Here is a 25,462-nt window from a genome sequence, read left to right as displayed (position 1 = left end):
ACCTTGTACAGCGCCCTGTGTTTGGTACTTAGTTGTAGTTATGGTCTCGCATTAGCTGGTAGTCAGGGTTGCAAAGGTGTCACATACCATAATATGTATATCTTGAGGATTGAGAATTAGGCTGTTTCAGCTAATGCAGTAGCTTTCAGTATGGAATAAATGCATAATTTGTTTTGCTTTTTTTTTTTTTTTTTTTTGAAGGCTCATTTTTTATTTGAAAGAACAACAGAGAGAGAGAGGGAGAGAATGAATTCGTCTGCTGATTTATTCCCCAGATGGTTGTATCAGGCCAAAGCCAAGAGCCAGGAAATTCAAGTAGATGTCCCATGTGGGTGACAGGGACCCAAGTCCTTGGACCATCTTGCACTGTATTCCCAGGTGCATCACTGGGGAACTGGATTGGAAGCGGAACAGCCAGGACTTGAACTGGCACTGTGTAGGATGCTGGTGTCACTGCCACCATCCTGGGGATCCCTCCCTTTTTAAAAGATGTATTATTTTGTTGGAAAGGTAGAGCAGGAGAGATAGAGATAATTTTGTTTCTGAGGTAATTTTGTAGAAAAATTAAATTGTCACTAGAGATATCTTACAGCGTAATGTAGATCGATGTAAATGGCAATGCACACTGACATCAGGACATTTGTATTTCTTCAGGTGTTAGAAAACTACTCGGACGCTCCAATGACACCAAAACAGATTCTGCAGGTCATAGAGGCAGAAGGACTAAAGGAAATGAGGTTTGTATTGCTCTGGGTGCTTCACGTAGGTCTCCTAGGAAGGTGTCTTTATAGTTGTGTGGTGCTGTGAGTGAGTCCACGTATGTGTATGTGTGTGTGCGCGTGTGCATGTGTGTGCTCTGTGTGGTAGTGGCAGGGAGCTGCCAGCTGCCAGGCTGTGCCCTCTTGGTGGAGGCTGGGAGTGGGAAAGCGTCCATTTGATTTCATCAGGGGCGCAGGGCTCTCCCCGTCCCTGCCTTCCCTCAGTGTCTACCCAGAGCTTGTTCTTTGGTGCAAGGAGTTGGGGCAGCTTTTCTCTTGAGCTCTGTTCTGCAAGTTTCGCGAGTGGGGTAGGGGCAGACCCTGATGGGCTGAAACTCCTTTCTCTGCTGCACCTCTGACAAGTCCTTTCTTTCTGCATCAAAGAAGGTTGGTCTCATTAGCATAAAATGCACGTGCCCCACCACACACTGCTTTTAGCTGTTCGTGATATGAATATATTAATTTTGGGGTAACCTTGATTTCCTTAATTCATGGTGTAGTTTTCATGGAGAAGCCACAAGTTAGAAACCCAGCAGACATTGTAGACATGGAAACTAATGAGGATCTTTCATGGTCTCTTCTCCCCCTCACCCTGGTCTTTTTTGGTTTTGTTTTTAAATGAGGATGGAGGGGAGCACCATCGCCCCTTCTTGAGACTGAGAATTAATAGTGTATGTTTTTACTAGTCAAGCTTTAGCTGCTTGAATTGACCTTCCAGGTCAAAAGGGCCTCACTTTTCAGTTGTCGGTTCAGACATTGTCCAGTTGGTGTTTTGTGGGGGGCAAAGATTAAGATGGTCTAGAGGGTATAAATTTAACTTGTATCTATGCACTGTATGGCGTTGTAATTATGCTTTGTTTTTGTTTTTATGGGCTATTTTGCATCCTGCCGCTGTCTGCCCTGCTGTTGGACTGTGCTTATAGAAGGTAACTTTGTGCCTTTGGGACTGCTGGGGCTGAGAACCATCGCTTGTTCCTGCTTCGTGGTTATGAAGCTGCTCGCGATGGCGGTTTGTAGACAGAGGCGCAGTGTAGGAGTCACAGGAGGACTCTGCCTGCGTGCCGCCCCCTTGTAGCAGGGGTGCTAGCACACCCACCTGATACTCCAGAGTCTGTACAAGGGCTCTTGTAAAGATTGGTTCTTGGTGAAATTTTTTTTAGCATCCAGTGTGTTCCAAAGCAGAATAAGTAATATGTTTTTTTAAATGACTTTTTTAGACTCAGTTTATTTTTAACACTCTTGCATAAATTAGGGCCTCTAGTTTTAAAAAATAAGAGGCTTTACTTAAGATAGTTATGTATTTCTAACAGTGGTGAGAGGAAGAGAAAGTGCCCAGGTGAGTGCTAGCACTACCACGCTGGTGCCAAACCTAGTTAATATTAAGTAGGGACTTGTCAGTACATTTGACAGCCTTTCTATTTTAAGATTCAGTGAGTACCTGTATCTCATTATATTGTCATTATTTTGTGACTTACTGTCACAAGACAGTCCCTACAGTTGTGGCAGTGGCTGTGAAACAATATAGCATCTTTTTAGATTAACATTAAAGCATTGCTGGGTACTAAATCTACTTGACTGACTTTTTAGATTTAAATGATTGTTCCTGTATAGATGTAGAATAACACTCATCTCCCTCCCTCCGAACAAGAGAAGCAGCAAGTGAGAATGCTGCTCCTTTTGTGTGCTTACTAGGAAATATTTAACTGGGAAAAAAGCTGTGCTTGTTTTATTGGAACAGTGTCATTGATTCTGTGATCCTAGTGTCGATAATGTTCTATGGCGGATTATGTGTGTGGAATATAGGGTGAAATGTGGAGATCAAGAGACTCAGTTTTTTTTCTGGTTAACAATAAAATTTTACTAAAATTCAATTTAAAATTGAAATATAACTAGAAAACACCTCTTTTCTATATTTCTTGAGACTTCCATTCATATTAACAAAAAGCACTAAAGTGTGAGGTATGGATTTTGGGTATTATGCAGCATATCTTATCCCAGAGTCCTCTTGGGTGTGATTTGTTTGGTTACTCTTACTATTTTCACAGTGGAATTGTTTTTGTGAGATCTTTTCTTCTACATTTCTTGCTCTGCTTCTTGTCAGTTGTGTTGGAGGGATTAGGTTGTAGACTAAGTAGGCATACGGGTTTATAAACTGCCATCCATCCCGTTGTATTTTACAGTGGGACATCCCCTCTTGCGTGCCTCAATGCCATGCTACATTCCAATTCAAGAGGAGGAGAGGGGCTGTTCTATAAACTACCTGGCCGAATCAGCCTTTTCACACTCAAGGTAAGTAATACTCACCCTGAGTACACTGGTTCCCAAACTTGAAGTGTGCTTAGGAATCACCTTGTAGGTGATTCTGGAATGAGGCCCGTGGACTTACATTTCTAATAAGCAGTAGAGTAACACTTGGGTTGTTAGTCCAAGATGGCACTTTGAGATGTTCTAGTGTGATTTGGGCATTAGGATTTACTAAGTCATAATAACTGTTAGCTCTGTGTTTAGCTTTGCTTGTCTGTATCTTTGTAGATTGTATACAGCTGAAAGATACGTATGTGTGGGGATAATTGCATGTATGCCTTCATTAGTATTTTGTTTATGAAAGATAAACTACTGGGTATTTAAAGAAGAACTCCAAGGAAAATAATGGAAATGTGAACATTTTATGTTGAATTTCTACATTTGTGTAAACTCAGAAATTGAATATTTATTAACACGAATTACAAAGGAAGAAAAAAATCAGGTGGAGTTCAGAATAAAGCTTAAGTAGGACCAAAATGAATAGGCTAATTATTTTGTGCCATTGATGATACGTACGGCTGTCATTTGGACCAGGGGACTGCACAGCTCGGTGAAGGGTCAGAACAGCACTTTAATTTCTGGGGACTACTGCTGCCTGTCGTAACTGTTCAGCTCTGCCACTAGCAGGAAAGCAGCCAGAGGCTACACGCAAATGAATGGAAAGATTGTGTTCCAATAAATAGATGTTTATTTTATTTACAAATATTTGTTTCATTTACAAAAATAGGTGGCTAGTCAAATTTGACTTGAGGGTGTAGTTTACCAACCCCTGATATAGACATAAGATGATTTGTTGATGGTAGGGAAACCGAAAATTTAATGTTGAGCTTATATTCTTCCATAATGCATTTATAAATTGCAGTGGTCCTCATACAGATTTTTTTCCCCTTTTTGTTTTATTTTCTTGGTAGACTATTCAAAATTAATTAACTGCTTTAGCAAATACCAGCTATATAACCCGCAGTCATAAAACCTGTTCCTTATGTGTGCATAAATGTCTTAGGTTCAGATATCTCTGCTGTTTTCTATTTTTCTAATTGTTTGCACTTTTTTTTCTCTCTATCTCTCCATGTTGCCTTTTGTATTGAGCCTTGGGAGACACAAAGCACCTGGGTTCAGAACCTAACTTTGTAACCTGGTGTGGATTTTACCCCTTTTATGGTACTGTGTACATCCCTGGCGTTGAGTTAGTCCTTAGTAAATGGTCATCTGTATGGCATTCTTGGGTTCTTCCTCTTTTAACTGCCTATTCATGGCATTTTCCAATTATATATTGTAATAAATAACATAGTAATATGTTTACAATTGTACATGCTATGTATATTTTTTTAAAGATTTATTTATTTATTTGAAAGAGTTACAGAGAGAGGAGAGGCAGAGAGAGAGAGAGATCTTCCATCTACTGGTTCACTTCCCATTTGGCTGTAACGGCCAGAGCTGTGCTGATCTGAGGTCAGGAGCCAGGAGCTTCTTGGTCTCCCACATGGGTTCAGCGGTCCAAGGACGTGGGCCATCTTCTGCTGCTTTCCCAGGCCATAGCAGAGAGCTGGATCGGAAGTGGAGCAGCCAGGACGTGAACTGGCGCCCATATGGTTGCCGGCACTGTAGGCGGCAGCTTTACCTGCTACAGTACGGCTCCCACATGCTATGCATATTAAAACATTCCTGTCTGTTTTTAAGAGGGAGGAGAATTAGCTGGCGCCGTGGCTCAATAGGCTAATCCTCCGCCTAGCGGCGCCGGCACACCGGGTTCTAGTCCCGGTCGGGGCGCCGGATTCTGTCCCGGTTGCCCCTCTTCCAGGCCAGCTCTCTGCTGTGGCCAGGGAGTGCAGTGGAGGATGGCCCAGGTGCTTGGGCCCTGCACCCCATGGGAGACCAGGAAAAGCACCTGGCTCCTGGCTCCTGCCATCGGATCAGCGCGGTGCGCCGGCCGCAGCGCGCCGGCCGCGGCGGCCATTGGAGGGTGAACCAACGGCAAAAGGAAGACCTTTCTCTCTGTCTCTCTCTCTCACTGTCCACTCTGCCTGTCAAAAAATAAAAAAAAAAAAAATAAATTAAAAAAAAAAAAAAAAAAAAAGAGGGAGGAGAATTGTTTTTCTTCTATGAGTACTTTGAGGATAGCAACTGAATTTTATTTGTCTTTGTAACTTGGTTTGAGACAGTATTCTTGGCATAGTCCATGCTTTAATAAGTGCTTAAACTCATGTTTCTTTGTTTTAATTTTAATATATCTGAATGAACACCATTGTGTAAAGCTGCTGTGAGCTTAGAGGTGTTTTGTTAGTCTGCAGTTGGGTTTCAGATGTACTGATGGAAGATATGCTCACCACATCATCTCATCTGCCTTGGGTTTTATGTTGCTAGTCTTTCATAGCTTCTTGCTCATTGACCTTGGACCTCTGGAAACATCAACTCTCAACTCATTGTGCTCTTTCGGGTTAGCAGTTTGCTTGTTTGAGTTTCACTGTGAACTTCCTGAGGGACAGTCTGTATCTTAATTCATTTTAGTATCCACAGTACTGGATACAAAGTTGCCTTTAATAAATGCATAGATAGGGCTAGTGCTGTGGCATAGTGGCTAAAGCTGCTAGGTGCATACCAGCATCTGATATGCACACCAATTTGAGACCCAGCTGCTCCACTTTGATCCAGCTCTCTGCTATGGCCTGGGAAAGCAGTAGAAGATCACCCAAGTCCTTGGGCTCCTGCACCTGCATGGTAGACTGGGAAGAAGCTCCTGGCTCCTGGCTTTGGATTGGCCCAGTTTCACCCACTGTGGTCATTTGAGGAGTAAACCAGCGGATGGAAGATCTCTCTGTCTCTGCCTCTCTGTAACTCTGCCTTTCAAATAAATAAATAAATAAATAAGCATAGATAATGAATGAGTCAATAATACTTTAAAAGATTTATTTTATTTATTCAAAAGGCACAATGACAGTGATTTTATTTACTTACTCCCCTAACGGCTGCAAGAGCCAGACTGGGTCAGGCAGAAGCCAGGAGCCAGGAACTCCATCCTGGTCCCCCATGGTGACAGGGATACTAAGGACTTGGGCCGTTTTCTGCCTTCCCAGTTGCATTAGCAGGAAGCTGGATCAGAAGCAGTGGGACTTGAACTGGCACTCCAGTGTGGGATGCTCCTAATGGCTAAATTTGGTGTTTCCTTGTTATCCTTTTGTTTTGCCATTTGGTGATAAATACTGCTCGTAGTTTTGAGGAAACTGTCTCTAGATCTGCCTGTGGCAACTAGCTCCTATCTGAGAGCCAAAACGAAGTGTGCTTACTGCTATGGCTTTCGTAGAACTTCACCTTGGTTAATGATCTCTTCTTGTACAAATGCAACAGAGAAAATGGGAAATAACCCGTGCAATTTTAGCTATACTCTATCTAATTCATATTGATATTTGAAACAGATTTATCTTTTCTTATATTTTTGATAGTACACATTTTTCTTGAAGGTTTTAGAGAATTTTTTTTTAAAGGTTTTATTTATTTATTTGAGAGAGTTACAAACAGAGGGAGAGATAGAGAGAAAGGTCTTCCTTCTATTGGTTAACTCCCCAGATGGCTGTTAGCTATGCTGATCTGAAGTCAGGAGCCAAGTGCTTCTTCCTGGTCTCCCACGTGGGTGCAGAAGCCCAAGCACCTGGGCCATCCCTCACTGCTTTCCCAGGCCACAGCAGAGAGCTGGATTGGAAGAGGAGCAGCTGGGACTAGAACTGGTGCCCATATGGGATTTCAGCACCACAGGCGGAGAATTAACCTGCTGTGCGTGGTGCCAACCCCTTAGAGAATTCTTGTATGAGTGAATTTCAAAGTTTTTTTACACTTACCTTTTTAAAGACTCTTGTTAAGGATTCCAGATTCCAAGTTATGAATATATAGTATTCATTAGTCTCTTGCTAAATGCCTCATTAATACTAACCTGTCTCCCAGAAATTGGGTCACATTTACTTTGCTATTCAGGAGTAAATGAGAAAAGATACTGAAAGTCTGAACCATCTGGTTACCCTCTTCATCATCTGAGAACTCAGATCTGCCCAGTAAATTCTTAAGTCCAAGATAGTGCAAGGTAGATTTTTTTTTTCTTTTTAAATTTTCAATAATTCCAAACCTATAGAAAAATGGAAGGAACAGTATATAATAAACACTCCGACCATTGAGCATGCAGCTGCACGTGCTATTTGTTATAAGTGTCTCACTTTCTCTTTATCTCTCTCTACCTGTACAACTTTTTTTTTTTTTTTTTTTTTTTTTTTTTGACAGGCAGAGTGGACAGTGAGAGAGAGACAGAGAGAAAGGTCTTCCTTTGCCGTTGGTTCACCCTCCAATGGCCGCCGCGGCCGGCGCGCTGCGGCCGGCGCACCGCGCTGATCCGATGGCAGGAGCCAGGAGCCAGGTGCTTTTCCTGGTCTCCCATGGGGTGCAGGGCCCAAGCACCTGGGCCATCCTCCACTGCACTCCCTGGCCACAGCAGAGAGCTGGCCTGGAAGAGGGGCAACCGGGACAGAATCCGGCGCCCCAACCGGGACTAGAACCCGGTGTGCCGGCGCCGCTAGGCGGAGGATTAGCCTAGTGAGCCTCGGCGCCGGCCCTATCTGTACAACTTTTTAAGATTTACAGGGCATGTCAGTTCACCTCTAAATGTTTTAGAATGTATTTTTTAAAAAATATTTATTTATTTATTTGAAAGGCAGAGAGAGAGGTCTTGCATCTGCTGGTTCACTCCCCCAGGTGGTTGCAATAGCCAGAGCTGTGCCGATCCAGAGCCAGGAGCTTCTTCTGGGTCTCCCACATGGGTGCTGGTGCCCAAGGACTTGGGCCATCCTCTACTGTTTTCCCAGGCCATAGCAGAAAGCTGGATTAGAAGTGGAGCAGCCAGGACTCAAACTGGTGCCCATGTGGGATGATGGCACTGCAGGCTGGGGCTTTAAACCGTGTGCCAGAGTGCCAGCCCCAATTGCTGTTCATAAGCTTTTCCTGAAGTTACCTCTTCGTGGTAATATTGCTTGGTTAGAGGGATTCCTGTCTGTTGAAACCACTCTGAACTCCTTTGTAGTCCTGTGTGTTTTTAGGACTTTGATGCTGAACTGCTGTGCTTTTGTGACTTGGTGGCTATACACTGGTGAGATTAAATTGGGTTTAAAATGGCCATTTTAAACTGAAAGCATTTGCTTTCAGTAACTGCTTTATTCAGTTTTGTTGTAGAATGATGCTCAAGTAGAGATGTCACTTATGGGTGAGTTTTATTTTGCTTCTTACTGATGACATAGTGCTCAACCTTAAGGGTCTTTTTTAAATTCAGTTAACAAGCTCAGTTTAACTTTTATAATGTATAGAATTATTTTTTGAAGCATAAGATGCACTTTGGTGCAGACATTTGGCACAGTGTTTAAGGTGTTTTTTGGGATGCCTGCATCCTGTGTTGGAGTGCCTAGCTTTGAGTCCTGGCTCTGCTCCTTATGTCACCTTCCCACTAATATGATGGCTCGAGTGAATGGTTCCCTGCCAGTCTTGTGGGAGACGTTGGTGAAGTTCCTGGCTCCTGGTTTCTGTTGGAGGCATTTGGGGAGTAAGCCAACAGATGGGAGATTTCTGTCTGTCTCTGTGTCTCTCTCTGCCTCTCAGATAAAAAAATGAAAAAAAATTTAAAAACTTTGGTAAAAGAAATGACTTCATGTGAAGTATCCTTTCATTAAAATCTATAGTTTGCAGATGAAAGAAAGGGAAAAACGTGGGAAGAGAGGGAGATAATTATAATGTTCTTATAATGTTATTAAAATAACTGCAATTAAAATTTTCATGCACAGTTCCATCCTAAACACCAATTTCAAAACTGTATTACCATTAGATGCAAGAAAAGAACACCGGGCAAATTAGGCTGTACTTGGGATGCTCGAATGCCATACTGAAGGTGCTGGGTGGGGGACAAGAGGGGATGGCTCGAGCACTTGAGTCCCTCCCACCCATGTGGGAGACCCTGATAGAGTTCCTGGCTTTGGCCTGGCCTAGCTCCGGTTGTTGTGGTCAGCTGGGGAGTGAACCAGTGGCTAGAGGATCCCTTTTTCTTTCTCCTTCTATTTCTGTCACTTTCAAATCAATAATAAATAATAATAAATAAATAAACCTTAAACAAGTGAAAGAATGAAGATTCATTTACAATAAAATCATATTACTTGAAAGATGCTGTCACAATTCATTTTCACTTTTGGTAAATCACAGTAAGCAGAGCCACCTTTTTCTAAAATGTGAGTCGGATCATGCCGCTGTTCAGCTGGGCCCTTGCCTGCTTGTCTGAATTGTCCTAACGTTTTCCCTTTGGCCACTCCCAATACATTAGCAGTTGTGATCTTTAGACTATTACTCAAGCACCCCAGGCTTGGGTACGCCTTAGCACCCTGCACTTGCCAGGGCTGCTTCTGCCTGGAAAACTACAATAACTTTTTAAAATATACTGTTTTCTTTTTTTTTTTAAAGTGTTATATATTCATCTGAAAGGCAAAGTGACAGAAAGAGAGGGAGAGAAAGTGGTATTCCATTTGCTGGTTCACTCTCCAAATGGCCTTAATGGCTAGGGCTGGGCCAGGCTGAAACCAGGAGCCAGGAATTCCATCCAGGTCTCTCCTGTGGTTGGCAGGGCCCAAGTCCACGTGCTATCTTCTGTTACTTTCCCAGTAGCATTAGCAGGGAGTTGAGTTGGAAGTGTTGCAGCCGGAACTTGAAGCCATGCTCCTACATGGGGATGCTGGTGTTGTGGCAGCTTCACCAGTGGTGCCACAGCACCCAGCCACACTGCAGTAATTTTTTGTCTCTGGTTCTTAATCCAGTAGTAGATTTTCAGGCAAGCTTTCTCTGACTTTCAGTCTAATTCTGCAGTGTTATTGATAGGGCTACAAAATTTTTTAAAAAAGGGGCTGGCACTGTAGCTCACTGGGTTACTGCCCTGGCCTGAAGCACCAGCATCCCATATGGGCACCGGTTTGAGACCCGACTGCTCCACTTCCAATCCAGCTCTCTGCTATGGCCTGGGAAAGCAGTAGAAGATGGCCAAGTCCTTGGGCCCCTGCACCCACGTGGGAGACCTGGAGGAGGCTCCTGGCTCCTGGCTTTGGATTGGCACAGCTCTAGCTGTTACAGCCAATTGGGGAGTGAACCAGCCAATGGAAGACCTCTCTTTCTCTCTCTCTCTGCCTCTGCTCTCTTTAACTCTGCCTTTCAAATAAATAAATAAATCTTAAAAAAAAAAAAAAACCACTATCAGTAACCCAGATTACGTTATTTGGTTACTTGCTGTTAGCCTAGATTATAAGTGTACCAGAATGTAAATGCAGAGACTTTATTTCACCATATCCTCTATGTCTGGCCCACAGTATGTACTGAATAAATACTGGGTGAATAAAAAGTAGAAGATAACATCACTAAAATCTTAAGCCAGCTAACTCTTGTTTTTCACCTTCCTTTCATATCAGTTTCTGTTATGGAAATATGCATTTTTTTTTCCTGATCAGCAAATTAACTTCTAGGAGCCTTTTTCTCCCCCCTTGCCTTTTTTGGAACAGTTGTACATGAATCTGTGACAGAATCTGCTGACATTAGAAGTAAATCTTTCCTTCCCAAATCATAGGCCTAATCTTGTTCCTTAATTGCTAAAGGCAGAAACAACCATTTGAAACAGTGTAAACACTGAGGTAGTTTTAGATACCATGTTGTTAATTCCTTTTAGAATTTTGAACTCTGATCATCTTCCTTGTTAGAACAAAATAATTTTGTTGTAAAGACATACATATGGGGCCGGTGTTGTGGCGTAGCAGGTAAAACTGCCGCCTGCAGTGCCGGCATCCCATATTGGCACTGATTTGAGACCTGATTGCTCTACTTCCAATCCAGCTCTCTGCTAAGTCCTGGGAAAGCAATAGAAGATGGCCCAAGTCCTTGGGCCCCTGTGCCCGTATAGGAGACCTGAAAGAAGCTCCTGGTTTCAGATTGGCCCAGCTCTGGCTATTGGAGCCATTTGGGGAATGAACCAGCGGGTGGAAGATGTCTTTCTCTGCCTCTGCCTGTGCGCCTCTGTAACTCTGTCTTTCAAATAAATAAATAAAATATATATGGGGGCTGGCACTGTGGCACAGTGGGTTAAAGCCCTGGTGTGAAGCTCTGGCATCCCATATGAGCGCTTGTTCTAGTGCCGGCTGCTCCTCTATTGATCCGGCTCTCTGCTGTGGCCTGGCAAAGCAGTAGAAGATGGCCCAAGTCCTTGGGCCCCTGCACCCACGTGAGAGTTCTGGAAGAAGCTCCTGGCTCCTGGCTTTGGATTGGACAGCTCCGGCTGTTGCGGCCATCTGGGGAGTGAACAGTGGATGGAAGACCTCTCTCTCTGTAACTTTGTCTTTCAAATAAATAAAATAAATCTATAAATAAATAAATAGAGATCATTCATTCACAGGTTTATTCCCCAAGTAACCACAACAGAAGTCAGGACTCAAACCCAGATAGAGATACAGTAATCCCAAGTGACATCTCAACTGCTGCGCCAAGCAGCCATCCTTTATATTTAAAAAAATTTTTTAAAGTATTTGAGAGACAGGGAGAGGCACCATTCCTACCCAAGGCTGAAGCCAGGAAGCTGGGAACTCAATTCAAGTTTCCCATGTTCATGGTAAAAAACCTAATTGCTTGAGCCGTCACTGCTGCCTCCCTCTGCATTAGCAGGAAGCTGGAGTCAGGAGCCAGGAATCAGGTCTTTTTTTTTTTTTTTTAAATGATTATTTATGTATTTGAAAGGTAGAGTTGAAAGAAAGGGAGAGGCAGAAATCCTCCATCCTCTGGTTTACTACCCAAATGGCTGCGATGGCTGGGGCTTGGGCAGGAGCCAGGAACTCTGTTGGAGTCTCCCGTTTGGGTAATGGGCCCAAAGACTTGGACCATCTTCCTCCACTTTCCCACGTGCGTTGTCAGGGAGCAGCTGGGACTCACACTGGATCAGATGCTGGCATCACAGGTGGCAAGCTTAACCTGCTGCACCACAGCATGGGCTGCAGCCACTGGCATTTCTGATTGTTGGCTTCTGGTGTCACAAGTGGCTGCTTTACCTGGGGGCTGAGTAGTGTTTGAATTGTGGGAGCAGTTTGATGGAGGCTATGACTCTTCAGTTGGGCAAAGGTCCCTTATTTGGATAATTCTCCAGGCACTTTTGAATTGGCTTTTCAAAGAAAGGCTGTTCCATGGTCAAGGTTCTCAGCAAGCTCAGAGAGAAGACAGAGACCTTGATTGTTTTGAGATCCCCAGTCACAGCCTGGTTTTGTGTCGGAGAGATGAGCCGCCTTTGTCCTCCTACTTTCTGCAGTTTAGAACGCTGTGAGAATAAAGTGGTGAAGGTAGCATTCCACTGGAACGATTTTGAGGTAGCCCAGAGGAGTGAGCAGGGTGATTTAAAGATGTATGTTTTTATTTTATTATTTTCCAAAATAACCTTTGTTTTTCATTGGTATAGTTCAGCTGAGGTATTCTTTTTTTTTTTTTTTTTTTTTTTTTTTTAAGATTTATTTCATAGAACTACAGAGGAGAGGCAGAGGCAGAGATCTTTCATCCACTGGGTCACTCCCCAGAGGGCCACAACAGCTGGGGCTGAGCCATGCTGAAGTCAGGAGCCAAGAGTTTCATCTGGACCCACATGGGTGCAGGGGCCCAGGACTTGGGCCATCTTCCACTGCATTCCCAGGCACATTAGCAGGGAGCTGGATCAGAAGTAGAGCAGCTGGGACTCAAACCAGGGCCCATATGAGATGCTGGTGCTGTAGGTGGAAGCTTAACCTACTGTGCCATAACACTGGCCCCCAAGACATATATTTTTAAAGCAAAAAGTTATATCTAAGTGTGATTTTAAAGCACCATGGCTCTGGCAAAATGATACTGTATGTACTCAAGGCTTTCTTGGGGAACTGTGTTTGGAAAAAAGTCATACTTTCCTTTGGGTCCACAGGCAGTGTGAAAACTGCATTTGGTCTCTTAGTCTTTCAGGTCAAACTTTTGGGGAGAGATCTGTTTAGTCTAAGAAAGTCACTTTTTCCTCTAACTTAGTTAAATTGGGAAGAAAAGATGGAAAGATGGCGACTGAGTTGAGTGCTAACTATATTCCCGACGCATCCTGCTCCTTCTCTGTCCTTCTGAAGGACAGCGCTGGTCATGGGGAAGCATAGATGCTCATGTGTGTCCTTGATGTGCTAACGAGGAACTGGCCTGAGACGTACGAGCAGAGTGGGAAGTTGCATGAGTCCGCTCTCGAATGTCTGAGAAGCATGATCGAAGTTTGGAGAGAATGTCTTAATTCTAGGTATGTCATGATGCAGCAGAGGAATAGGGAGCAAAAAAGGTGCATGTTTTCTTCTGTTCTGAAGGGTGTTTCTCTCTGTTGGGTCTCTCCCCACCTCCCCTCTCCTTTCCCCGTCCGTGTCCTAGCTAGCACCCTGGCCTAAGTTAGCCTCAGACACTGATACTGAAATGGTTCTTCACTGGTCGGCTTGGTTTCACTTCGCGTCCTTACATTCAAGTCCTGCGCCTCTGTGAGCAGCAGCAGCAAGAAGGGTTTCTTTCAAAACATGAATTGATCACTGTGTGTTTCTATTTGGTGCTTAAGGATGATTTCTCATGCCTTTTAAAATATCTAGATCATAGTGTTCTTTCAGTTTTTTGAATTCCTGAAGCTCTCTCTAGTTTCAGGGTTTCCTGTTTTGAACTCTCCCTCCACTTTTGCCTGGCTGTGGGTCTCAGCTGACGTCTTACTCATTTCTTCAGAGGAGACTTTTCTTACTCTGAGTTAGATTTTCCTGTTGTGTCTGATCTTTGCTTTGTACCATTTGTAAGTGATTGATACATCTTTCCTGAGCAGGCCTTAGGGACAGAGAGTGGTATTACCTTGTTCTTTGCTTTGTCTCTAGCACCTGTTAGAGTAGGCGCTCTGTAAGTGAATGCTGAGTAAATGCAATAGAAATACACATAGAAGATTTTGTTGTTGTTGTTAAAAAGATTTAGGGGCCAGCATTGTGATGTAGTAGGTTAAGCCTCTGCCTATGGCACCAGCATCCCATATGGGTGCTGGTTTGAGTCCCGGCTGCTCCACTTCCAATCCAGCTCTCTGCTAATGGCCTGGGAAAGTAGTGAAATATGGCCCAAGTGCTTGGGCCCCTGCACTCAAATGGGAGACCCAAAGAGTCTCCTGGTTTCGGATCGGCGGAGCTTCGGCTGTTGCAGCCAATTGGGGAGTGAACCAGCAGATGGAAGACCTCTGTCTCTTCCTTTTTCTGTCTGTAACTCTGCCTCTCAAATGAATCTAAAAAATTCCTTTAATTATTTATTTGAAAGTCAGAATTAGAGACATCTTCCATCTACAGATTCATTCATAAATGACCACAGCAGCTGGGGCTGGGCCAGGCTGAAGCCTGGATCTGGAACTCCATCTGGGTCTCTCATCGTGGGTGACAGGGACCCCAATACTTGGGCCATCTTCTGCTGCTTTCCCAGATGCATTAGCAAGGAGCTGGATTGGAATAGCTGAAACTCCAAAGGCGCCATATGGGATACTGGTGTTGCAGGGGGTGGTTTAATCCACTGCACCATGAGCTGGCCCAGATTTTTTATTTTTTTATTTTATTTTTTTTTATTTTTGACAGGCAGAGTGGACACAGAGAGAGAGACAGAGAGAAAGGTCTTCTTTTTTCTGTTGGTTCACCCCCACCAGTGGCCACTGTGGCCGGCGCACTGTGCTTATCCGAAGCCAGGAGCCAGGTGCTTCTCCTGGTCTCCCATGCAGGTGCAGGGCCCAAGGACTTGGGCCATCCTCCACTGCACTCCTGGGCCACAGCAGAGAGCTGGACTGGAAGAGGAGCAACCAGGACAGAATCTGGCGCCCCGACCGGGGCTAGAACCCCTTGTGCCGGTGCTGCAGGCGGATTAGCCTCGTGAGCCACAGCACTGGCCTTTTTTTTTTTTTTTTTTTTTTTTTTTAAGATTTATTTATTTATTTGAAAGGCAGAGTTAAAGAGAGCAGAGGCAGAGAGAGAGCGAGAAAGAGAGAGAGAGAGAGAGAGGTCTTCCATTGGCTGGTTCACTCCCCAGATGGCTGCAACAGCTAGAGCTGTGCCAGTCCAAAGCCAGGAGCCAGGAGCTTCCTCCAGGTCTCCCACGTGGGTGCAGGGGCCCAAGGACTTGGGCCATCTTCCACTGCTTTCCCAGTCCATAGCAGAGAGCTGGATCGGAAGTGGAGCAGCCAGGTCTCCAGCTGGCACCTATATGGGATGCCGGCACTGCAGGCAGCAGCTTTACCCGCTGTGCCAAAGTGCAACCCCCACTCCATTGTTTTAACTGGCTATAGTAGTGGTTGTCAGTGACAAAACAGTTGAATTGGTTCATGATAGCAATTTTTACTCTCAAAATGGGAATGCATGGTAAAGAATGTTTAGCAGGAATGTACTATCAGAAAAGCTCTCTCTCTTTTTTTTTTTTTTTTTTTGACAGGCAGAGTGGACAGTGAGAGAGAGAGACAGAGAGAAAGGTCTTCGTTTGCCGTTGGTTCACCCTCCAATGGCCTCAGTGGTACGCTGCGGCCGGCGCACCACGCTGATCCAATGGCAGGAGCCAGGTACTTATCCTGGTCTCCCGTGCAGGTGCAGGGCCCAAGGACTTGGGCCATCCTCCACTGCACTCCCTGGCCACAGCAGAGAGCTGGCCTGGAAGAGGGGCAACAGGGACAGAATCCGGCGCCCCGACCGGGACTAGAACCCTGTGTGCCCGCGCCGCTAGGTGGAGGATTAGCCTAGTGAGCCGCGGTGCCGGCCTGAATTTTTTTTTTAAGTTTTTTTTTTTTTTTAATTTATTTGAGAGGTATAGACAGAGGAAGGTCTTCTATCCACTGGTTTACTCCTCAAATGACTGCAATGGCTAGAGCTATGCAGATCCAAACTCAGGAGCCAGGAGCTTCTTCTGGGTCTCACACGTGGGTGCAGGAGCCGAAGCACTTGGACCATCTTCCACTGCCTTCCCAGGCCATCCACGGGGAGCTGGGTCTGAACTGGAGCAGCTGGTACACAAACCAGCACCAATATGGGATGCTGGCACTGAAGGTGGAGGTTTAACCTACTATACCGTAGCACTGGCCCCAACACTGATTTTTTAAAAATGTTTGTCAGATCCTGTCAGATCACTTCTGTGACATGTTCTCTCCATCCTTCACTTAAAGGCTAAAATCCTTGGAGTGGCTTGTCTTGCCCTTGATCTGTCTCCCCCCCTCACTCCCAGTCCTTTTCATCTAAGTCACTTGGTTCACACTGTTCCTTAAACAGATTGGCGCCTTGGTAATCTTTGAACATGCTGGCAATGCTCCTGTCAGGCCTGCAATGCCTTGGCTCCACATACCTGCATGCCTCCTCGCTCCCCACTGCCTTTGCTCCCATTACACCTTGTCCCTCTACGTGGCCCCTGCTAGCACTTCTAGTGTTCCTGTGCCCTGCCTTATGTTTTTCCTCTTGGTATTTATCACTGTCTGACCCACTGTGTATATATTTTGTTTATTGTTATTGTCTGTCTCCCTGACTAGAACATAAGATCTCCTAGGGGAGGGATTTTTAATTTTACTTAATGTTGTCTCTCCAGCCCCTAGGAAAAAAAGTAGAGATTCAGTAAATCTTTGTGTGAGTAAAAGGATCATAGTTTATTTGCTGTTTTTTTTTTTTGTTTTTTTTTTTTTTTTAAGAGATTTATTTATCTGAAACAGAGTTAGAGAAGAGGAGAGGGAGAGAGAGAGAGCACTTCCATCCACTGGTTCGCTTCACAAATGGCCACAATGACCAGGGCTTGGCTGAGCCAAAGCCAGGAGCTTCTTCCAGGTCTCTCATGTGGGTGCGGGGGCCCAGGGACTTGGGCTGTCATATGCTGCTTTTCCAGGCAACTGGCAGGGAGCTGGATCAGAAGTAAAGTAGCCAGGAACTCGAACTGGTGTCCATATGGGATGCCAGTGCCAGAGGCCAGGGCTGTTACCCACAGTGCTGGCCCCAGTTTATTTGCTTTGCTTTGATAAGACTGCATGTAGTGAGTTAATAGAATTTTCTTTCCAGTGCTCAAGCATCCTTGCATTCTTAGGATGCTACTTTAACATAGTTTTCTTTCTAAATAGACATTGCAGGATTCAGATTATAGAGACTTTAAAGTATTTTAGCAACTGTATGTATAACTGACATGTCTAATATTCCAGTTTCAAACCTTGTCCAGTTTCATTATGAAAACTAGCTGTGGTGTTTTTCTTCTCTTGATTCTCTGGAGTAGTGTCTCTCTCTCTCTCTCTCTCTCTTTTTTTTTTTTTTTTTTTTTGACAGGCAGAGTTAATGAGAAAAAGAGAAAGGTCTTCCTTCCGTTGGTTCACCCCCAAAATGGCCGCCACGGCCTGCGTGCTGCGCTGATCTGAAGCCAGGAGCCAGGTGCTTCTCCTGGTCTCCCATGCAGGTGCAGGGCCCAAGCACTTGGGCCATCCTCCACTGCACTCCCTGGCCACAGCAGAGAGCTAGCCTGGAAGAGGAGCAGCCGGGACAGAATCTGGCACCCCAACCAGGACTAGAACCTAGGGTGCCAGCAACACAGGCAAAAGATTAGCCTAGTGAGCCGCGGCGCCGGCCTGGAGTAGTCTCTTTAAGGTAGAGATCATTTGTTCTTTTTGGTAGATAATTCCTTTAAGATCTGCAGAGTATGGTATGTTTTTTATTGTGAGAATAAGCTGTTTTGTCTTTTTGTTGTGACAAATGTAACAAAAAAGAGAGAATAGGGAGTTAAGGCACTGGTCCCATATCAGAGTACCTGGAGTTAATGCCCAGCTGTGACTCCTGGTTCCAGTTTCCTGCTAGTCCAGACCCTGGGAGACAGTGATGATGGCTCAGTAATCAGGTTCCTGCCACCCACATGGGAGATCAGGGTTGTGTTCCTAGCTCCTGGCTCTACCATTCAGAGCGTTTGGGGAGTGAATCAAGTAGATGGTTGCTCCTACTCTATCTGCCTATCAAAATAAATACATGAATTTAAAAACAGTGCATCAAGTCTGTGTTCTCTTAAGGAATAATAGCTGAAAAATAAACTGCAGACATGTGAGTCCACCAAGCCTGCTCAAGAATAGAACACACTACTGTTTTGAAGCCCTTGAACATACTCCTTTCCTATTAAAGTCACTCTTTGGTTTTTCATATTAACCATTCCCTTAGTTTTATTTATTGGTTTCCCTTCATGTTTATATTACTGAATGTTATTTTTCCTACTTTTGGAGCTATTTTTATTTAAATGGTGTCACAATGCATCTATTTTTCTTTGACTTGTTGCTTTTGCTTATCATTTCTGAGCTCGTTCTGTGCTGGTACATTTAATGAAATGCATCATATTCTGTGCTGCCAGCTCTCTTGTGATATGAATGTACCATGATTTGTCTGTTCTATGGTTTGCATATATTTGGGTTGTTTTTTAGTTTTTGCTATGAAAAGCAGTGCTCTGTTGGGTGCACTTGTACGTGTTTCTGATGTGTGTGCATTAGCTTCTCCAGGATGCATGTGTTGCTGGGAATGGGACTGAGAGTAACTTTTGCACCTGCTTATCATTACTAGGTCGTGCCACTGTTTACAAAGCGATTGTATGAATTTGCACTCCTTCCAGCAGTATGTGAGAATTTTGTGTATAAAACAGTATCATGTTTTTTCCTCTTAATTTTTAAATTAAAACATAATTTACATGTAGGAAATTCACTCATTTTTATTGTAAAGGTGTGAGTTTTAAAAATTCATCTTATTGGGGCCAGCGCTGTGGTGTAGTAGGTAAAGCTGCTGCCTGTGATGCCAGCATCCCATATGGGCGCCAGTTTGAGTCTTGGCTTCTCTACTTCCCTTCCAGCTTTCTGTTAATGGCCTGGGAAAACAGCAGGAGATGTCCCAAGTACTTGGGCCTCTGCACCCACATGGGAGACACAATAGAAGCTCCTGGCTTCTGGGTTCAGACTGGCCCAGGCCTGGCTGTGGCAGATTCTCTCTCTCTCTCTCTCTCTCTCTGTCTCTTTCTAGCTCTGCCATTCAAGTAATTAAGATGCATATTAAAAAAAAAAAAAAGAAAAATTGATTTTATTTCTTTAGTTCAGATTTGTTTGGACATTTTATTTGGTGTTTTAATTGCCATGCATGGCTTGAATGCAGTTATCTTAGTAAATATTGGTGCTAGCATGCATCTCTTTCCCTTTTAAAATTATGTTTTTATTTGAAATTCATCCTATTTTGTATATCAGTCTGTGAGTTTTGAGAAATGTAGATGTGTAATCAGCACCATAAGTAAGGTATAGGACAGTTCTGACTCCAGAAACAGTTCCCAGAAACTTCCTCTGTGTTTCTGTGTGGTCAGACCCTCTCCTACGCCCCTGTCCTAGTGACCTTTTTTTTTTCCCCCTAAAGATTCATTTTTATTTATTTGAAAGACAGAATTACAGAGAGAGGTAGAGACAGAAAGGTCTCCCATCCTCTGGTTCACTTCCCAGATGGCCGCAAAGGCCAGAGCTGTGCCAATCCGAAGCCAGAGGCCAGGAGTTTCTTCCGGCTCCATATGGGTGCAGGGGCCCAAGGACTTGGCCATCTTCTACTGCTTTCCCAGGCCAGAGCAGAGAGCTGAATTGGAAGAGGAGCAGCCAGGACCAGAACCAGCACCCATATGGGATGCTGGCGCTTCAGGTCAAGGCTTTAACCCACTGTGCCACAGCACCGGCCCCCTGGTGACCTTTGACATCTGTCCCTGTGGTTCTGCCTTTTCCAGAATGTCAGATAATTGGAATCATACATTGTGTAGCTCCTTGAGTCTGACTTCCTTCACATAGTGTGAGATACTTGAGATGTATTCATGTCATAGTATGTGTCAGCAATTCATTCCTTTATATTGTTGAGTAGTATCTCATATGCCTATACCACATTTTGCTATCCATTTCTCTATTAATGGGCATTTGGATTGTTTTCTCTTTTTGTCAAAGAATATTTGTGTACAAGTCTTTGTGTGGATTTATATTTTCATTTTTTTTAGGTTTTTATTTTTTTATAGAAAGCTTTTATGTAATAAATATAAATTTTGGCCGGCGCCGTGGCTCACTAGCCACACCGGGTTCTAGTCCCGGTCGGGGCGCCGGATTCTGTCCCGGTTGCCCGTCTTCCAGGCTAGCTCTCTGTTGTGACCCGGGAGTGCAGTGGAGGATGGCCCAAGTCCTTAGGCCCTGCACCTGCATGGGAGACCAGGAGAAGCACCTGGCTCCTGGCTTTGGATCAGCGCGATGTGCCGGCCACAGCGGCCATTGGAGGGTGAACCAATGGCAAAAGGAAGACCTTTCTCTCCGTCTCTCTCTTGCTCACTGTCCACTCTGTCAATAAATAAATATAAATTTTGTAAGTACAACTTTTGGATTATAGCTGTTCTTCTCCCCATATCTGCCCTCCCACCCCCAAAGCATCCCACCTTCTACTCTTTCTCCCATCCCATTCTTCATTAAGAGTCATTTTTAATTATCTTTATATACAGAAGATCAACTCTAAACATAAAGATTTTAACAGTTTACACCCACACAGACATACAAAATATAAAGTACTGTTTGAAGACTAGTTTTACTGTTAATTCTCATACTACAACACATTAAGGACAGAATTCCTACATGGGGAGCAAGTGCACAGTGACTCCTGTTGTTGATTTAACAATTGACACTCTATGATGTCAGTGATCACCCGAGGCTCTTGTCATGAGCTGCCAAGGCTGTGGAAGCCTCTTGAGTTCACAAAACTCTGATCTTATTTAGACAAGGCCATAATCAAAGTGTAAATTCTCTCCTCCCTTCAGAGAAAGGTACCTCCTCCTTTGATGGTCCCTTCTTTCCACTGGGATCTCATTTACAGAGATCTTTCATTTGGGTCATTTTTTGCCACAGTGTCTTGGCTTTCCATGCCTGTAATGCTCTCTTTGGGTTTTTAGCCAGATCCGAATGCCTTAAAGGCTGATTCTGAGGCCAGAATGGTGTTGTCATTCTATGAATCTGTGTCTTGCTTCCCATGTTGGATTGTTCTCTCCTTTTTAATTCTATCTGTTATTAGCAGACACTTGGTCTTATTTATGTGATCCTTTGACACTTAATCCTATCTTTATGATCGTTATGAACTTAAACTGATCACTTTAACTAGTAAGATGGCATTAGTACTTGCCGGCTGACTTAATGGGATTTGGAGTCCCATGGCAAGTTTTTAGCTTTACCCTTAGGGGTAAGTCTGAGGGAACTTGTGCCGAACTGTACATCTCCTCCCTCTCTTCCCACTCTTATTTTTAACAGGGGTCAATTTTCAATTGGATTTAAACACCTGAGAATAATTCTGTGTTAAGAGTTCAACCAATGGTATTAAATAGAAAAAGAAAATAAGAAGAATAAAATAGTAAGCTATTCCTTGACAGCCTGGACAAGGGCTGATCAAGTCATTGCTTCTCATAGTGTCAGTTTCACTTCTACAGGTTTCCTTTTAGGCGCTCAGTAGGTTGTCACAGATCAGGGAGGACATATGATTTTTCCTTTTGGGACTGGCTTATTTCACTCAGCATGATGTTCTCCAGATTCTTCCATTTTACTGAAAATGACCAGATTTCATTTTTCTTCCCACTATGTAGTATTCCATAGACTATATATTCCATAATTTCTTTATCCAGTCTTCCGTTGATGGACATTTAGGTTGATTTCATGTCTTAGCTATTGTGAAATTGAGCTGCAATAAACATGGGGGGTGCAAATAGCTATTTTGTTGGCCAATTTAATTTCCTTTGGGTAAATTCTGAGGATTGGGATGGCTGCATCATATGTGGTAGGATTATATTCAGATTTCTGAGGTATCTCTAAACTGTCTTCCATAGTGACTTTACCAGTTTGCATTCCCACCAACAGTGGATTAGTGTGCCTTTTTCCCTATATCCTCGCCAGGATCTGTTGTTTGTTGATTTCTGTATGAAAGCCATTCTAACCAGGGTGAGGTGAAACCTTATGGTGGTTTTGATTTGCATTTCCCTGATGGCTAGTAATCCTGAACATTTTTACATGTGTCTGTTGGCTATTTGGATTTCCTCTTTTGAAAAATGTCTATTTAGGTCCTTGGCCCATTTCTTAACTGGGTTGTTAGTTTTGTTGTGGTAGAGTTTTATGATCTCTTTGTAGACTCTGGTTATTGATCCTTTATCAGTTGCATGATATGCAAATATTTTTCCCATTCTGTCAGTTGCCTCTTCACTTTCTTGACTGTTTCTTTTGCAGTATAGAAACTTCGCGTTTTGATATAATCCTAGTTGTTAATTTTGGCTTTGGCTGCCTGTACTCTGGGGTTTTTTCCAAGAAGTCTTTGCCTGAGCCAATATCTTGCAGGGTTTCTCTGATGTTCTCTAATAATTTGATGGTGTTGGATCGTAAATTTAGATTTTTAATCCATGTTGAGTGGATTTTTGTGTGAGGTGTAAGGTAGGGATCTTGTTTCATATTTCTGCATGTGGAAATCCAGTTTTCCCAGCATCATTTGTTAAATAGACTGTCCTTGCTCCAGGAATTGGTTTTAGCTCCTTGATCAAATATAAGTTGGTTGCAGTGTTTGGATTGATTTCTGGTGTTTCTATTCTGTTCCATTGGTCTATCCATCTGTTCTTGTACCATACCAGTACCATGCTATTTCAATTATAACTGCCCTTTAGTATGTCTTGAAGTCTGGTATTATGATGCCTCCAGCTCTGTTTTTGTTGTATAAGATTGCCGTAGCTATTTGGGGTCTCCTGTGCCTCCATATACATTTCAACATTTTTTCTGTATCTGAGAAGAATGTCTTTGGTATTTTGGTGTTTCATTGAATCTGTAAATTGCTTTTGGAAGAATGGACATTTTGATGATATTCCATGATTTTTACATTTTTTTGTATCTTCTATTTCTTTAAAGTTTTGTAATTCTCATCGTAGAGATCTTTGACATCCTTAGTTAAGGTTATTCCAAGGTATTTGAATTTTTTTGTAGCTATTGTGAATGGGATTGATCTTAGAAGTTCTTTCTCAGCCATGGCATTGTCTGTGTATACAAAGGCTGTTGATTTTTGTGTATTGATTTTATATCCTGCTACTTTACCAAATTCTTCTATGAGTTCTAATAGTCTCTTAGTGGAGTTCTTTGGATCCCCTAAATAAAGAATCATATTGTCTGCAAATAGGGATAGTTTGACTTCTTCCCTCCCAATATGTATCCCTGTGATTTCCTTTTCTTGCCTAATGGCTCTGGCTAAAACTTCCAGTACTTTATTGTTAACAATGGTGAGAGTGGGCACCCCTGTGTGGTACCAGATCTTACTGGGAATGCAATCCAACTTTTCCCCATTCAGTATGATGCTAGCCATGGGTTTGTCATAAGTTGCCTTGATTGTGTTGAGGAATGTTCCTTCTATTCCCAGTTTGCTTAGAGTTTTCATCATGGAAGGGTGTAGTTTTTTAATCAAATGCTTTCTCTGCATCTATTGAGAATCATATGATTTTTCTTCTGTAGTTTGTTAATGTGGTATGTCACATTGATAGATTTGTGCATGTTGAACTGTCCCTGCATACCACTTGGTTTGGGTGGGTGATCATTCTGATGTGTTGTTGGATTCTATTGGCTAGAATTTTATTGAGGATTTTTGCATCTGCATCTGTGTTCATCAGGGAAATTGGTCTGTAATTCTCTCTCTCTCTTTTTTTTTTTTTTGACAGGCAGAGTGGACAGTGAGAGAGAGAGACAGAGAGAAAGGTCTTCCTTTGCCGTTGGTTCACCCTCCAATGGCCGCCGCAGCCGGCGCGCTGCGGCTGGTACACCGAGCTGACCCGATGGCAGGAGCCAGGAGCCAGGTGCTTCTCCTGGTCTCCCATGGGGTGCAGGGCCCAAGCACCTGGGCCATCCTCCACTGCACTCCCTGGCCACAGCAGAGAGCTGGCCTGGAAGAGGGGCAACCGGGACAGAATCCGGCGCCCCGACCAGGACTAGAACCCTGTGTGCTGGCGCCGCTAGGCGGAGGATTAGCCTAGTGAGCCGCGGCGCCGGCCCTGTAATTCTCTTTCTCTGCTGAATCTTTTTCAGGTTTTAGAATTAAGGTGATGCTGGCTTTGTAGAAAGAATTTGGGAGGATTCCCTCTCTTTCAGTTGTTTTGAATAGCTTGAGAAGAATTGGAGTTAGTTCTTCTTTAAATGTTTTGTAGAATTCAGCAGTGAATCCATCCAGTCCTGGGCTTTCTTTGTTGGAAGGGCCTTTATTACTGATTCAATTTCTGCCTTGGTTATGGGTCTGTTCAGATTTTCCTTGTCTTCATGGTTCAATTTAGGTAGGTTGTATGTGTCCAGGAATCTATCAATTTCTGCTAGATTTCCCAGTTGGCATACATACAGCTCTTTGTAGTAGTTTCTGATGACTCTTTTTATTTCTGTGGTGTCTTATTACATTCCCTTTTTCATCTCTAATTTTATTGAATTGGGTTTTCTCCCTTTTTTTGGTTAGTTGGAACAGTGGTATGTCAATTTTGTTTATTTTTTCAAAAAACCAGCTCTTGGTTTTGCTGATCTTTTGTAATTTTTTTAATTCAATTTTGTTGATTTCTTCTCTAATTTTTTTTATTTATTTATTTGACAGGTAGAGTTATAGACAATGAGAAAGAGAGAGAGAGAGAAAGGTTTTCCTTCCGTTGGTTCACTCCCCAAATGACCGCTGTGGCCAGTGCTGTGCTGATCCGAAGGCAGGAGCCAGGTGCTTCTCCTGGTCTCCCATGCGGGAGCAGGGGCCTGAGCACTTGGGCCATCCTCCACTGCCCTCCTGGGCCACAGCAGAGAGCTGGACTGGAAGAGGAGCAACTGGGACTAGAACCTGGTGCCCATGATTTCTTCTCTAATTTTAATTATTTCTTTTCTCCTACTAGTTTTGGGTTTCGTTTCCTATAGTTTTTTTTTTTTTTTTTTTTTTTTTTTTTTTGGACAGGCAGAGTGGACAGTGAGAGAGAGAGACAGAGAGAGAAAGGTCTTCCTTTGCCGCTGGTTCACCCTCCAATGGCCGCCGCTGCAGCTGGCGCACCGCGCTGATCCTGGCAGGAGCCAGGAGCCAGGTGCTTTTCCTGGTCTCCCATGGGGTGCAGGGCCCAAGCACCTGGGCCATCCTCCACTGCACTCCCTGGCCATAGCAGAGAGCTGGCCTGGAAGAGGGGCAACCGGGACAGAATCCGGCGCCCCAACCGGGACTAGAACCCGGTGTGCCGGCGCCGCAAGGTGGAGGATTAGCCTATTGAGCCACGGCGCCGGCTTCGTTTCCTATAGTTTTTCTACATCCTTGAGATGCATTGAT

General features: G+C 43.8%; 1 protein-coding gene across 12 annotated transcripts in view; it reads left to right on the top strand.

Moving 5' to 3' along the window:
• Nucleotides 1-25,462, top strand: part of ASXL1 (ASXL transcriptional regulator 1) — a 68,692-nt gene that overhangs the window by 6,896 nt on the left and 36,334 nt on the right. For 10 of the 12 annotated variants that reach the window (XM_051845105.2, XM_051845114.2, XM_051845104.2 and 7 more), the window contains 3 exons: nucleotides 655-738; nucleotides 1,632-1,684; nucleotides 2,939-3,047. In XM_051845105.2, the coding sequence (XP_051701065.1) occupies nucleotides 655-738; nucleotides 1,632-1,684; nucleotides 2,939-3,047 (246 nt within the window). The remainder of the gene's footprint in view (nucleotides 1-654; nucleotides 739-1,631; nucleotides 1,685-2,938; nucleotides 3,048-25,462) is intronic. The other 2 variants (XM_051845106.2, XM_070051958.1) reach the window with 1 other exon arrangement.

The sequence above is a fragment of the Oryctolagus cuniculus genome, chromosome 11 (assembly GCF_964237555.1).
Source record: "Oryctolagus cuniculus chromosome 11, mOryCun1.1, whole genome shotgun sequence".
In the NCBI taxonomy this organism is placed as follows: domain Eukaryota; kingdom Metazoa; phylum Chordata; class Mammalia; order Lagomorpha; family Leporidae; genus Oryctolagus; species Oryctolagus cuniculus.
Note: the sequence above shows the minus strand (reverse complement) of the source record. Positions and strands in the feature narration are given on the sequence as shown.